Genomic DNA, 14,686 nt, shown 5'->3' with positions numbered 1-14,686 from the left:
TAACATTCACCTAAAACATATATTCCGCTATATGATGGGACAGAATCTACGCTTGCAGCAGGTGAATTTAATACACAAATGATACACTCATCCCTTTACTCCAGGATCCTGTTTAACTACAACGGTTATGTGGCAGTCAAAATGGAGCTCCAAGCCATCCCACAAACCGGTGTAATTAAGCGGTGTCCTGGATGAAAGGGATGCCTTGGACACCCCATCTAACCCGTACCTGTATCTGTAGCTACCCACTTTGGGTTCTGTATTAATAGTATTGTAACAAAATTTATCATCACCAGTGCTACATAACAAATACCAGTACAACTAATTCATGAATGTTGCATTATGTATACATACCGATCTGTTGGGCCTCCACCGCCTCACACGCCTCCTCCCCCTCTGATTCGTCCGACTCCGTGACAAGCGTGGGCTCCTCAGCCACCTCCTCCGCCAACACCACCTCCTCCACCTCCTCCTCCGCCACCACCACCTCCTCCTCCACCTCCTCCTCCGCCACCACCACCACCTCCTCCACCTCCTCCTCCGCCACCAACACCTCCTCCACCTCCTCCTCCGCCACCAACACCTCCTCCACCTCCTCCTCCACCATCTCCTCCACCACTTGCTCCTCCTCCTCCACCATCTCCTCCACCACTTGCTCCTCCTCCTCCACCATCTCCTCCACCACTTGCTCCTCCTCCTCCACCTCCTCCACCACTTGCTCCTCCTCCTCCACTTGCTCCTCCTCCTCCTCGACCATCGCCGGCACCTCCTCATCAGGCTGTTGCACCTCCTCCTCGGCCTGGCCTGCCTCGGCCTGTTCCCGTGCCTGTCGTGCTCGTGCTCGTGCTGTGTGGTAGAAAACAAACATCATTGTCAATGTAGGGTCATTGGGGCACATGTATTAATCCATAACAAGAGATACATGGAAGGGTGATAATGATCAAAAACGATGCTTGAAAGTTGCTCCTTACTGTTAATGGACTCCAAAATGTGACATTTAAGTTATTATGTGATTGTTAGTAATTTGTTCAATCATTACAACCCTTGCATTTATCAATGTTTAACACATATTAGATCTGGCACATTGTATGCATCAGAATCAAGAATGCTATGTAATTACATATAAAAGCCACATGACTGCATGTTAACCAGGAAGAAGCACACATAACAGTCTATGGACTTGTAAACCCATGGACACCCACTTATCATGAGACAATTTTTATTGTTTATATATGCTATGATGTAAGTGCGAAATTTCATAGCGAAAATACTCACAAACAGCTATCTCCCTCCTGATCTCTTGGAGAAGCTGGGGCTGGCACCTGCGGAGGTCTGACCAGCGCCTCTCTAACTGGCCGATGCTCCTCCGCACCCGGGTGCGGGCGTAAATCCGGCGCCCTGCCGCAGCATAGGCCCGCCGCTTCTGGCCATTTGTTATAAAGGGCCCTGCACGGCCCAACCTTGTCTCCATGACGGAGACCAGAGCCCTCAGTTCCGCAGGTGAAAACGCCTCTGCTCTGCGTGTCTCCGCCATGTTAACAATGGCATCAATCAACCAATCATGTGCTTTCATTGGTTTATCACAGTTATTTGTGTTAATAACTTTATTGTTCATCTTTACATGAACAGCGTCTCTGCGCCAACACAAATGGAGAAAAATTCGCATGCCGTCAAAACGGTAGTGCTGATGTATGGCAATGAACAAATCTGATATATATAAAACACAGTGTGTATGCACTTTGCAAATCGAATAACGCATCGCACCGCCAAGCAACGCGTGCTATAGCTTAGCAACGCCTAGCTGTACTTCGCATTACTTACTCTATGCATCTATGTGTAAGCGTACATTTATGTTGAAAAGACACATACACATACTTGCAGGTATCCTGAGTCCACCATCATACACCAGCGCTGCCTGGCTGCCTGGCTGCCTGGCTGCCTGCCTGCCTGCCTGCTCCTTGAAATTTCTAAACATGTTAATAAATTCAAATATCATATATATATATATATATATATATCTGCAAACAAATCATACATCAACACCGAAAAAAGTCACCACCACATTACAGAATAAATCAATGTACTCACCAGACATCAGTGATAGTATCAACTACAAGAATGAAGATATAACAAACACATAAGATCCCTTGCACAAGGTATAATAATGACCACCTATATTGTACTTCCACCAAAACTAAGCACATATGATAAATATCTCCTATTTCTTGGCCATTAGGAGGGCAGGCTGGCTAATTGTCGTTTTGTAAGACTGACAACTAACACACTGTACTTATTTGAAGGGGTGATTTTTACAACAATTGGTGTGTTCTGGTCAACTATATAAAATGTACCTGAAGAATCTTTGCGCCACAGAGTCCCACAGCTGGTATCCCCTCCGGCATTCAGGGGCGCGGGATGGGCGCATGGGTGGATCTTGCGGCTCAGATGGAACCTCCCACTCATCAAAGGGTATGTCACGCCGCACAGCAATGTTATGGAAAAATACACACAGGCCCACGATCCTCGACACCATTTCAGGCGCATACTGTAAGTCACCACCAGTGCGGTGGAGCACTCTAAATCGACCCTTTAAAAGGCCAATTGAGCGCTCCACCACTTGCCTGGTGGCAACATGCGCCCGATTGAATGCCTCCTGTGGGCCTGGTGCTGGGGAGCTGTACGGCGTAAGTAGCCAGGGCGTACATGGGTAACCGGAGTCACCCAGAACCCACGCATCACGGCCTTCCAGCTCTTGTAGTCTTTGCCAAATCCCGGTTTGTCGGATGACATGAGAGTCATGGGCACTTCCGGGAAACTTCGAGTTGAAGGCGAGAATTTCCATGGATGGGCCACATACCACCATCACGTTCAGTGAGTGGAACAATTTGCGGTTCCTATATATCTTCTCACTTCGAGATGGAGGCACAAATGGTACATGGGTGCCATCCACAGCCCCTATCACATTAGGGAAGCCAGCAATTTGATGGAAGGCCTGCTGGCTTCTGCGCAGGGTCTCAGTGGCAAATGTCATGGCCATGAAGTGCCCCTTGCGCCTAAACATGGCCGACGTCACACGCCTCAGGATTCGGCAGAAGGCCGGCTGAGATATTCCAGCAAGTACTGCCACTACTTGTTGGAATGATCCTGAGGCGCAGAAATGCAACACCGCCAGCAGCTGTGTGTGAGGCGGAATTGCTGTCGTGATCCCGTGAAGAGGTTCCAGATCACTCTCAATTAACGAGAGCAGATCCAGAATGACATGTGGCGGTAACCGGTACCTAGTAAGTACCTCATCATCGGGCATACCAAACAGAGTCACCCGTGTGCGATAGATTCTAGCACGTCCTGGCCTCCTTGGGCGACGAGTGGGGAGAGCCGCAAGTGCCCTTAGCCTCCTTTCCATGAATGCCATCATTGCTTCAGCAACCTATAAAGAAATGAACATAAATAATGATGCACCTATGCACATAATGGCCATATCCGACAACAAATAGATTTGTAGGCTTCAATACGTACAATAGATGGCCGCCCCGTCAAATAGCAAAGATCCATTTGACTCTATAATGATGTAACAATAATATGAACTCAATACACACCGTCCTAAACACACAGATGCTTACAACATCGAACTACTAAACACTACTTGAGTATCAAAGGTGTCTGCATTTGTTGCCGACATCATGTACTCTGACACATTTCACCTATTGCTGGGACATGTTGTCCTGCAATAGATGGACACACACAGGTTTAAGACCTGTGAGTGAAATAGTGAACATGTGACATGTTGCAATAATGCTACAAACACTTTGCTGGCCCAACAATCTGTAGTCAGTGAGGCAATGGTGCATACATTCATACACTTACATTGTTAATGGATATCATATCTACAAGGACCATGGAAGAGCTTACCTTAGACCCTGACAAGTACAGATCTGGAGACAAATGATTCTAGCAGCAATTCACTATTTATAGGCCTCTCACATGTGTTGTCTATAACAGTAGTGATGAGTATTGCATGACTTGTGGCCTGGATTTTCTAAGGGATTGGGCTACTTTTAGATTGCAATCAAACTCAACAATACCACAGTAGTCATGAACCAAATGTCATGTCATGCTACCAAATAGCATGTATATTGTGCAGAAGATTCTATGCAATGTTAGAATTGGTGACCAATATTTCATGTAGAAGTTTCGCCAGGTTTTACACAATGGAATTTCCGCAACGTATGCGCCGCGAAAAAACCGCGTCGTACGCAGGCGGCCGTCACGCTCGCGCACGGAACGCAGCTGCCGCTGATGTACGCCAAACAGGATACACAAACAGTATATAAAGGTGTATTAGAATGTGACAAAGTTGTTGCTAACATGTCTGGATCCCAATCAGAGGTGGACCAAGAGTTGCAGCTACTTTTTGACAGGATGGACTCCAGCACCTCCTATGTGCCACTGCACAGGCAGCCAGTGGGAAATGCTGAGGCTGCTGGCCCTTCTCCAGCAGGGCAACCTGCACCTGGCCCTTCTACAGCAGGGCAACCTGCACCTGGCCCTTCTACAGCAGGGCAACCTGCACCTGGCCCTTCTACAGCAGGGCAACCTGCACCTGGCCCTTCTACAGCAGGGCAACCTGCACCTGGCCCTTCTACAGCAGGGCAACCTGCACCTGGCCCTTCTACAGCAGGGCAACCTGCAGCTGCCTCATATGCAGCCTCAGCAGAATCATTTGGAACACAACCGGGGACTTCACAAGATACTACCATGGACAGCACTTCAAGTACAGCGCCACGTGCCAGTGGGCGTGGGCATGGACGTGGCAAGGGGAAAAAGAGGCCAACAGAGGAACCAAGTTCCCGAAATAAGGCATATGAAGCACAGGAGCTTGCCATCCTGGTTCCACGAGCACGTGATTGGATTGAGTGTCCACCGGAGAGGCTGACACACACACGCAGATGGAAGATTTGGGAAGACATAACGGCAGAGATTAATGAAGTGGCGCCACAAGTTCGTGAGGCGGAGCATGTCAAGAAGAGGCAAGTTGTTTTGTGATACATGTGCCCAGTAATAGACAAGTAATGTTTGAAATCATGCTCAGATGGATTTGGCAAATGGCCGGTGAGGTTGGTACGATACACAGACATGATTGCCATGTTATTTAGTTGAGAGTTAGAGTAGGGTGAGTGTGAATGTGTATTGTAACGGTTGATATCATAGTTGAATGTAATGTCATGTTTTTGACATGAAGCACATGTCGTAATATGTAGCACAGAGCAATGGCTGCAACATCAAACATCTGGAGTGACATTTATTAATATGTCAACTTACATTGCAGGTGGCACGACTTCAAAACCAACCTGAAGAGGAAGATGACCAAGCGGTGGGAACACAGCCAGAGATCTGGGGCCGGGCCCATGCCATCAGGGCTAGAGTTCACCCCCCTGGAGTTGATGGCCGAGAGCTGTGTAGCAGTTGAGGAGGTCAGGGGGGTGAGCACGATGGATAGCGAGGCCCCAGCTGAAGTGTTTGCGTCTTTTCTGGAAGGTAAATATTTGGCATGCCATAAGCTTGTGCAAGTAATTATCTTAGAATGTGTCCTAATTGTGTTTATCATTTTCAACAGACACCCCACTGCTTGGTGAAGACTCTTCTCAGGAGGTGGAGGAGTCCGTGCCACCTGGCCCCAGTGGTAGCCGTGTGCAGCAGCAGCCATCGGCCCAAGCCGATTATGCCAGCTTGGCCCAGATGCTTAGGGACATTAACCAGCAGGGAGAGTTGGCATCAGAACAGATGCGTAGGACCGAGGAGATCATGGCGAGCTTGGTCAGCACCCAGCATTCCATCGCTGGGAGCATGCAGTCCATGGCTGAGGCGCATCAGGCCATGGCTGCAAGTGCTCAGGTGCTGGCCGAGAAAGCCATGCATCAAAATGATCTCCTCCTCCACCATAATGAGCTTATGGTGGAGCTAGTTAACAGCAATAGGGTCCTAATGTCATCAGTTTCTGGTGCATTACCACCTGCAACACTCCCTGCTGGCAGGAGGGGTAGACCATCCACCCCCTCACCAGCATCTGCTCCACCTGCCCCAGCATCTGGCCGTGGCCGAAGAGCTGCTGCACAGGCCAAGGAGCCTACCAAGGGCAAACGTGCTCGCAAATGAACTTGTGGCTGCATTAATCTCCACCGTTATGTGGTCCCAACTCTTTCATTGTGCTGTGTGTGTCAGCTTCTTGTGTCCAATCACGTGCTGAGGGTAACCAGATGAGCCCTTGCTTCATATGTCATTTTTGGTTCCCCTGTTGCCCTCTTTTGCCTGCCATTACTGTCAGCTGTACTTGAAGTGATGTTGCTAAGTCCCTTTGTGTTCCAAATGATTCTGCTGTGGCTATGAATGTGTACAATTATATTTATTTTGGATTATAAGTTATTTTGGTACATTCCTGCCATGGTTTTTGGTATTATTTTTTTTTTTTTTTTTTTTATTGCTTCACAGTTTCATTGTCTGTGAAATGTATTTAAATAAATTTCTTTACTTTACCAAAATTGTGTGATTTAATTAGTACATGTAGAATACACATGTGTATTGATAGGATTAATATTCAGTGATGTCCATTCTTAGCAGTTTAAAAGTGTGGGACAAGTACAGCATATGTGTGTGTTTAGTAAAGGTTCCTTGAAGCAGCAATGGTTTCAATTAAAGCACTGACAAGCGTCCTATTAGTGAGTAATGAGTAAAGGAGTCGATTGTATTGGGTTCAGGTGTTAATGCTTGTAGTCATTAGGCGTTCCGTTCGCCTACCGCAAGACCGAGTGGTTTCCACAAAGCAATACTTGACTTATGGACACCGCACATTTCTATCGGTTTTGGTCGCGTGCATTCGGAGTGCTATCCGAATGCACGCCCCCAACATAAGTGTACTCCCCCGTGTCCGCCCATGTTTCCTCCCAGTTTTTCCCACTTTCAAACTACGCCCATGTCTCATTCCGCATGACGCCCATAATACGCCCATATTTCCAGACTGATTGCGGTGCACAGTTTTGTACGGGATTTGCCCGAACAGGTACGGAGTCAATGCGTGGCACATGCGCGTGGCGTTCTCCACGCATGCGCAGACGCCGTAAAGACGCTATCCGAAAGTATGCGGAAAAGTACGCATCAATCAGAATAAGGGCCCTTGTCTGTTCATCTTGTCTGCCAGTCTCTGACCCTTCTATTGTGTTCCCTTCACCAATTATTTGCAAAGCTGCAAATGTTTAGCAGCAATTGGCTATAATCATTTGAGCCATCTTTTTGTGACTATTTGTAAACTTAAAACTTGAAAAACCTGCATTCTGAGTCAACTGGAGGCTTGATAATCACATAGTTACCATACTTACAGTTGTCATATCTGCTTGGCTAATGTATTTTGACTTCTGTAAAGTATTTCCAGTGATGTATGAACCACATGTTCTTAAAATTGCAAAAATATTATTAGGATGTCTAGACTTGTGTATTAAAGATGAGATGTTCTGAGTGTTTTTAAAAAAATATATATAATACATATGACGTGTTCTCCCAGATCCTCCTCAAATTATCAGGGGTCACAATAAGGTCCCCTAAAAGTTTATGCTGTCGATGCACGTTAATAAGCTTCTGGCTGTACTGTACTGTATCTTTTTTTTTTAATAAGCATTGTTGTCCTCTTGTACTTTTTTAATTACACTGTTCTAAAGTATACTGTCTATATTGTGAGTTTAAAATAGCATATATACTACTTAAAATAACATATTTATTAATTTCAGAGTGGAAAGAGCACAGTTTTATGGAGTGCCCCAGAAGCCATCCAGTACCATCGTTATAGCACTGCCAGTGATGTCTGGAGCTTTGGCATAGTTATGTGGGAGGTCATGTCTTATGGTGAAAGACCGTACTGGGACATGTCCAATCAAGATGTAAGTTATATAATTACTATTGATGGTTATGAGTTTAATATTATTGCATCCAATGTGATTTAAAGTCAGCTTCCTGCAATCAATGATTCATTTTAGATGGTGATGACATTAAAGCATTATGTTAATGTCCAACCCACAACCACTTCTAAAGCATCACTTTATTCAATTTAATGTTTACAACTCTCTACTGATACTTCTCAATTTAAAACATTAAATAATCATGGTAAGGGGGGAATATTAGCACTTCTTTTAGTACATGTATTTAGAAATATGTATATAAAGAATAGAAATAAATGTATGTCCAGTACAGCAGGTATGGATTAAGGGGGCAATCACTGGGCTTGTTGTTAATTAGGAAATACAGGCAATGAAAACCATTACTTGTCAATGTTTAAGTGGTAATAAATAACTTATGTCAGGACAAAGACATGTAAAGCCTACAGTGCCTTCATCAGAGAGCGGTCAGACAAGGCTGGTCCCGTGGGCATAGTGACATCACAGTCCTGCAACCAGAACTGCCATCAAAAAATTGTGGGGCCCGGGACTGATAAAATATACAGGGCCTCTCTCCCCCTTATGGAACCCCCGGCGTGCCTGGTGAGACCTCCAGTGTCCGCAGCACTGGCCGCACTACTCAACCTCTACATTGTGTCAAGTGAAATTATGACAAACTATACTTGATAGACTCCAGTCCTGGGCCCCCTTTCTTTCTGGCCCAGGACTGGGGTCCCCATAGCTACACCCTGATGGATGCCCTGCCTGCCACGCAAGCCTTTCTGTGTAACCTGCATCCAGGGCTGCCATTAGAATTTGTGGGGCCTGGAACTGGCACAACAGACAGGGCCCCCTTCCCTTTCTCGAACACCTGGAATGAATTGTGAGACCTCTGGTGTCAGCAGCACTGGTCGCACTACTCAACCTCTACATTGCTTCAAGGGAATTGTGACCTTTGTTTATAACAAATTATACTTTATATACTCCAGTCCTGGGCGTCCATGGTGTAGCTTAGCAATAGACTACGAACCATGTCAGCATACTAACATCCGTGTGCTGCTTGGATTCAGATATAGTACATACATGGTAACTAACAGAACAAGAAATCAAAGAAATGCTTACAATAGTATAAGCAAAACAAAAACAATAATACATGTGTGTGTGTGTGTATTTGTATATCAAAATAAATGTTTTCTACGTTTTACTTTCCTAGGTCATCAAGGCCATAGAAGATGGTTTCCGACTTCCAGCGCCAATAAGCTGTCCACCTGCTCTCCATCAGTTGATGTTAGATTGTTGGCAAAAGGACAGGAATGAGAGACCAAAATTTACCCACATACACAACATATTAAGCAAGCATGGGCAAAGCCCTGAAAAAAACAAGTCTGCAACCTCCACAGCAACAAGGTCAGTATTTTCTTCTTCCAATTTACGTGGCTATTGAGTGGATAACACATTATTATAGACTTGCTGTTTGTAGTCGTGACTGGAAAAGTATTGCCACTTAAGTTAGTGTTAAGAGTGATTGATCTTGCATACTAAACACTCATAATCAGAAAAATTATCATAAACTGTGTAATATAACAGAGAAAATGTGCGGATCGTAGCATAATTGTTTAAAAAAATAAAAATATGGACTTGCCCAGTGCAACCAGGTGACCCCAGCTGGTGGGTCCTAAAAACTAAGGTTTAAGTCCAGAGCATGGGACTCACAGATATCACAAGCCAACTGCCCCAAAGCATCACACTAGTGAGAGGTTTCTAGTATTAAGAAGTGTTTCTCAAGTAAGAAGCAGCACCACCTTTGATTGGCATGATATCCAAGCTCATGGAGCCTCTGCCTTCAAGTGCAAACAATTACATAATATAGACCAGAAGCGTACCTAGATATACGTAGGCCCCATAGCAAAAGTTTGTAAGGGCCAGCTATTTTGTAACTGATGGTGATAAACAGTACTATTTTTCTGGAAAAATAGGTTCAGGAACTCCTGGTCTGCGGGTGGATCAATAAATAAAAAAAAAACATATATAATAGAGAGAGGGACTGAGAGATAGATGTATATATTGTATTTAGAAACAAAGGCACTCACAGGTGAGTTTAAAATAAAACTTATCTTATAAAAAGTACATTTTCAGTACCTGATGATGTCATATTTAATTAGAGGTTCAGGAACTGAGTTCCTGCTGGTTCCTGCTGAAAAATAGCACTGGTGATAAATATATGTAAAACATATTACTTAGACAGCAAAGATGGGCCCCCTTCATCTCTGGGCCCCATAGCAGCTGCACCCCTTGCACTTATGGTAGTTACGCCCTTGATATAGACTATACAGGGGGGGGGGGGCACCTTGGTCTTCGCACATTGTATTTCTAATCATAAATTTGTAGTGCTTAGCATAATTGTGGCCAAAAGTATTGCTAAGTAATTCAAGTTAAATTTGTTATATTGCAGACATTATTATAATGATTCTGATTAGCAGTGTTTACTTTTTATGCACTTGGATTTCTCTCTTTTTTTCTGGGTAGAACTAGCTAACTATGGTAGCACCTCTCATTATGTTAACAATTCGACTGAATACCTCATACCAAAAGAAATCTGCCCCACCCCCATTTCATATAAATTATAGATCCAGGAATGTAAACGAATTGCTATATATCCTAGTATTGAGCATCTTTGTTTCACCCCTGTTATATGGGCTGGAGGATAGGGGCATGAAAGACAGGTCTAATGACACATTGGTTCTCCCACTATGCTTTTTAGCTGGGCTCTGAGACTGTGGAAGGATATGTGTGTACATCAAACAACCCTTGACTCCATGGAGTGGCAAGGATACAATTCCATTGCTCCCTAAATTGTCTTGTCAATGCAGTGTTAAACTCTGAAAGAAAATGTAATAGACATTTTCTATAGATTGTAAGCTTGCAGCAGGGCCCTCCTACCTCCAAGTCTGTCTGTTGTTACCCAGTTTGTCTTATCACTGTCTACTATTGTAAAGCGCAACGGTATCTGCTGCGCTATATAAGAAACTGTAAATAAATAAATAAATAAATAACTAAATAAATAGACATTACTTCCTTAGAAATAAATAAACCAGTGACAGGGAGTGCTTTTTAATTGTGATTGTATGTTCTTAAGCATCAGTGTAGTGTTTGGCTCAAAATCTATCTAGTATCAGAATAAGAGCAGTAACCAACATAAGGTAAGGGATAGTGTGTTGAGTCAGTGGTGTTTTGGATTTGAGAACTATGCAAGTTATCTTCTTTTACAGAAAGTAGTTTGTAGCAATTGGCTTCAGCGACAATTTCCCTATCAGTTTCTGCAGGAAGCAACATTCAATAAGCTATATAACAATACATCCGATCACAATCACTCCTTACAATATATATGTGATAATAGTATTTTATGACATAAAATAATTAGTAACGGTATAATTAATGATAGTTGCAACACATGGATGGATAGTGGAGAGTAACCCATGCTTTGAGATTGGCAGAGATTCAAAACAGGGAGGGGGTGTTACCAGAGACACCTACAAGTAGTTTGGGGCTTGGGGCTTTACTGTGCCTTGGTATGCACCGGAGATGATATTGGTAGTACACCAGCATAAGATACAAATACAGCAGGCTGGATTGTAGCTGGACAGGAATCAGATATGGAGCACAGCATAGATGAACCAGTTACAGAGCACAGAAAGCAGCAACCAGGTGCAGAGCACAAGAGACAGGAACCAGGGGAAAAAAGGAAAGCACTGGTAGGCGGTAGCACATGACTAAACACTGGAGTAAAGTTTAGGAGCCTATAATCTGGCACTGTTTTGTCCTCAGAGACTGCCATATATAGAAAAGAGATTACAATCTCATACTAATTATGATGTTCTATTTTGAGTGCGTTTATCTTTAAATTTTAAACAGGTTGGCATGCGCGTCCCTATGGGCTGCTTGCACCAGCTGAGGAAGGATGCCAACCAGAGAGAGTTCATCATGGTGGGATCTGATTGGCTAATATGTGCAGCGAAATCACAGGGTCAGTGGGGGGCCAGGGCCGTCGGACCCAGTAATAGGACTAAGGGGCTCTGTACAATTCAGTTTCTGTTTTCTGCTTCTGGCCTTTATCTTGAAATGCAGGTCAAAAGCAAGTACAGTACTAATACAGTACTAATACCATTTTTTAAAGGCACTTAAGAAGTCTTTAAAAGGCTTAAATAGTTATTTGAAGAGTTAAATAAGTGAAATATGAAAAAATACCTATAATAGAGCCAATGTTTTGCAGATGGAACTTGTTTGCTCTGTAGGTAACTGCAGCTCAGTCCCATCTGCACTTGTGGATGAAGGTGCAGAATTTGGTGTTAATAGACAATTGCCCATAGGCCAAGTTTGGCAGGAGAGCATTGTGGACACACCAATGGAATTATGGGTTTTGCAGAGTTGTGTGCACGCATAGATCTGTTTTCTTGCACTAAGGATATTTAGTTACAGATACAGCATACTGTAGTGTTTTTTGTTTGCCCATTTTTTTGTAGTCAGGAATCGAGCACAACTCAGTAAAGTCACTCGTGTGAAACAGACCTTATAACAAAAGGCTGTATAACATAATTTCTTTTCACATTTCTATCTTTATACAATAGAGATTTCTGCTGACTTGTTATGTTTTAGTATTACATGAGACTAGACTTGTTATTGGAACTTTTATTGACTTAATGTCTATGTGGTCTAATATTGGCATGTTGCTCTTTGCGCTGTCTTGCTCTCATTCTGCTGCTCGATATTTTATTCATCATCAGTCAGTACATCCGCAGTGGCCCAGAGGTCTCACCGTACACAAATCCTATTCCCAGCTGGAGCGTTATCAAGTTAAGTAGAGAGTGTAAGATTTCCAGAACAAGCAAGAAATGAAGTGATTATTCCTAACACTTTGCTGATGGTGCACTGATGCAGAGATGGAAACACCTCTCTATTTCCAAGACCTTTTATTGATCCATTACCCAGAAAAGAAGAAAATCACATGCATTTCTGGTTTTAGAGAAATATTTAAACTGCAGGGATAAGTTACTATGGAACTCATGCATTTTTAAAGCTTGATTGGATTTAAATACTATGCAATTGTATGACTACATTTTCTACGCATCAGTACAAAAGATCATTGTCAACCTCTGCGGTATTCATTAGTATAAGACATGCACGCCAAATTATTGCATTTTATTACTAATATATTCCTTCAAAGTACTTGACCCCTGCAGTATATCACGAGAATGCATACATTTCTGACCTACTGTGTCTGCTATTGAAGTACTATCCAGTTGATATGTAAGAAGTAAATGTAATTAGACTTCTGCCAGGAGTCTAATGTAAGTAAGCATTTCCTGAGCAACTAGGTTAGGAGAGACGTTTACAGACACTGTTTAAAAATTAGGGAGAAGTGATTATTTACTTTCCCACATAATATACATATATTTTAACATTCCATTGGATTTATAATAAATTACCATAAACTATTCTAAAAAAAAAAAAAATATTTAAATTCATTAAAATTTTCATTTTTCAGAAAATATACAGAGCTGTCCACATCGGCAGCATATATGCCTATTTCACAAAAATATGTTATCAGTGTGTACTTACACCTGTACTGTAGCAAGTGCAAAAGATCCACCTCCTAACAGGGGTATATGTGCATAATTGCTCCTCTATATCTGCTAATTTGGCGCATACCTCAACAACAGTCCCGCTATTTGGTCCCATTATTCAGACACTGTCCCCCTGTCCCACTCTTGGTCAGTGCCGGATTACCAATTAGGCACCGAGTAATGGACCCTGTGCCTTTTAGAGATCCATGTGATGAAGGATCAAAATAATATTAATTTGATATTGAAAGAAACTTACAATAAAGCTTTCTTGAATTGTTTCCGACAGATATTAAAAAAATCAATTTAAAGAAACATAATATATATATATAGAAAAAATACTGTATTTAAGTAATTTGCCCAATAAAAACTAAAACGTAAGTAATAGACATCAGATTCACTTACAGTTTCCAGATCGTAGACTATGGGTTGGAAAAATGAAAACCACTTAAGGAGAAAATTTGCTAGGAGGCCCCAAGATTTCAACATGTATTACAAGCTAATATGCAAGGTTGGGTTCTGTGATCTCGACTGCCTAGGGGCCGCTATAGGGTTTAATCCAGCACTGGCTGCAGTGTCCTGCTGGTGGGGTGAAGGTTGGGTGGAGAGATTGTCCAGAAAAGGTGGCATCAAACGTTGGGAGGACTGCTTAGGCAACCATACTGACATTTCCTATGCGAGAATGCCCCTTCCTGTCTCCTTTCTGCCTTTTTATTTGTAAAACTTGATTCCAGAAAATCTAAGACTGCGTAGGCAATATACATACATACATACATTTGGTTTCTGAGCACAAAAACTGGCATACAATATTGCTAATGCTGTACTCATTAAGTCTGATGTGCACAAGCTCTTTCTCAAATGTCCTTATGCAACATGAGAAAAGAGCTATTTTTATTCTCGTTATATTCCATACACAGCTACAGAAATTTCTTCTGAAATGTTAATCTGATTAAAATCTTACAATACATCCAGAACAAAATGCCCATGTAACATAAACAGATTATTATTATTATTATTATTATTTTTAACCTGAGTATTGCCTTACATAAATAACAATGCTGTAATAAAAAATGGGCAGTAAAATAGCAGAAAATCTGTCATGTTTTAAATCAAAACCTAATAGATTCCCTTCTAGATGTTCGTGGAAGG

At 42.8% G+C, this 14,686-nt stretch overlaps 1 protein-coding gene across 1 annotated transcript in view; it reads left to right on the top strand.

Moving 5' to 3' along the window:
• Nucleotides 1–14,686, top strand: part of EPHA10 (EPH receptor A10) — a 545,244-nt gene that overhangs the window by 509,712 nt on the left and 20,846 nt on the right. Inside the window, exons 14-15 of the mRNA XM_083173569.1 lie at nucleotides 7,776–7,925; nucleotides 9,133–9,326. Of these exons, the coding sequence (XP_083029695.1) occupies nucleotides 7,776–7,925; nucleotides 9,133–9,326 (344 nt within the window). The remainder of the gene's footprint in view (nucleotides 1–7,775; nucleotides 7,926–9,132; nucleotides 9,327–14,686) is intronic.

This window comes from Crinia signifera, chromosome 2, assembly GCF_055691185.1.
Source record: "Crinia signifera chromosome 2, ASM5569118v1, whole genome shotgun sequence".
Taxonomy (NCBI): Eukaryota; Metazoa; Chordata; class Amphibia; order Anura; family Myobatrachidae; genus Crinia; species Crinia signifera.
This window is presented reverse-complemented; position numbering and strand designations above follow the sequence as displayed.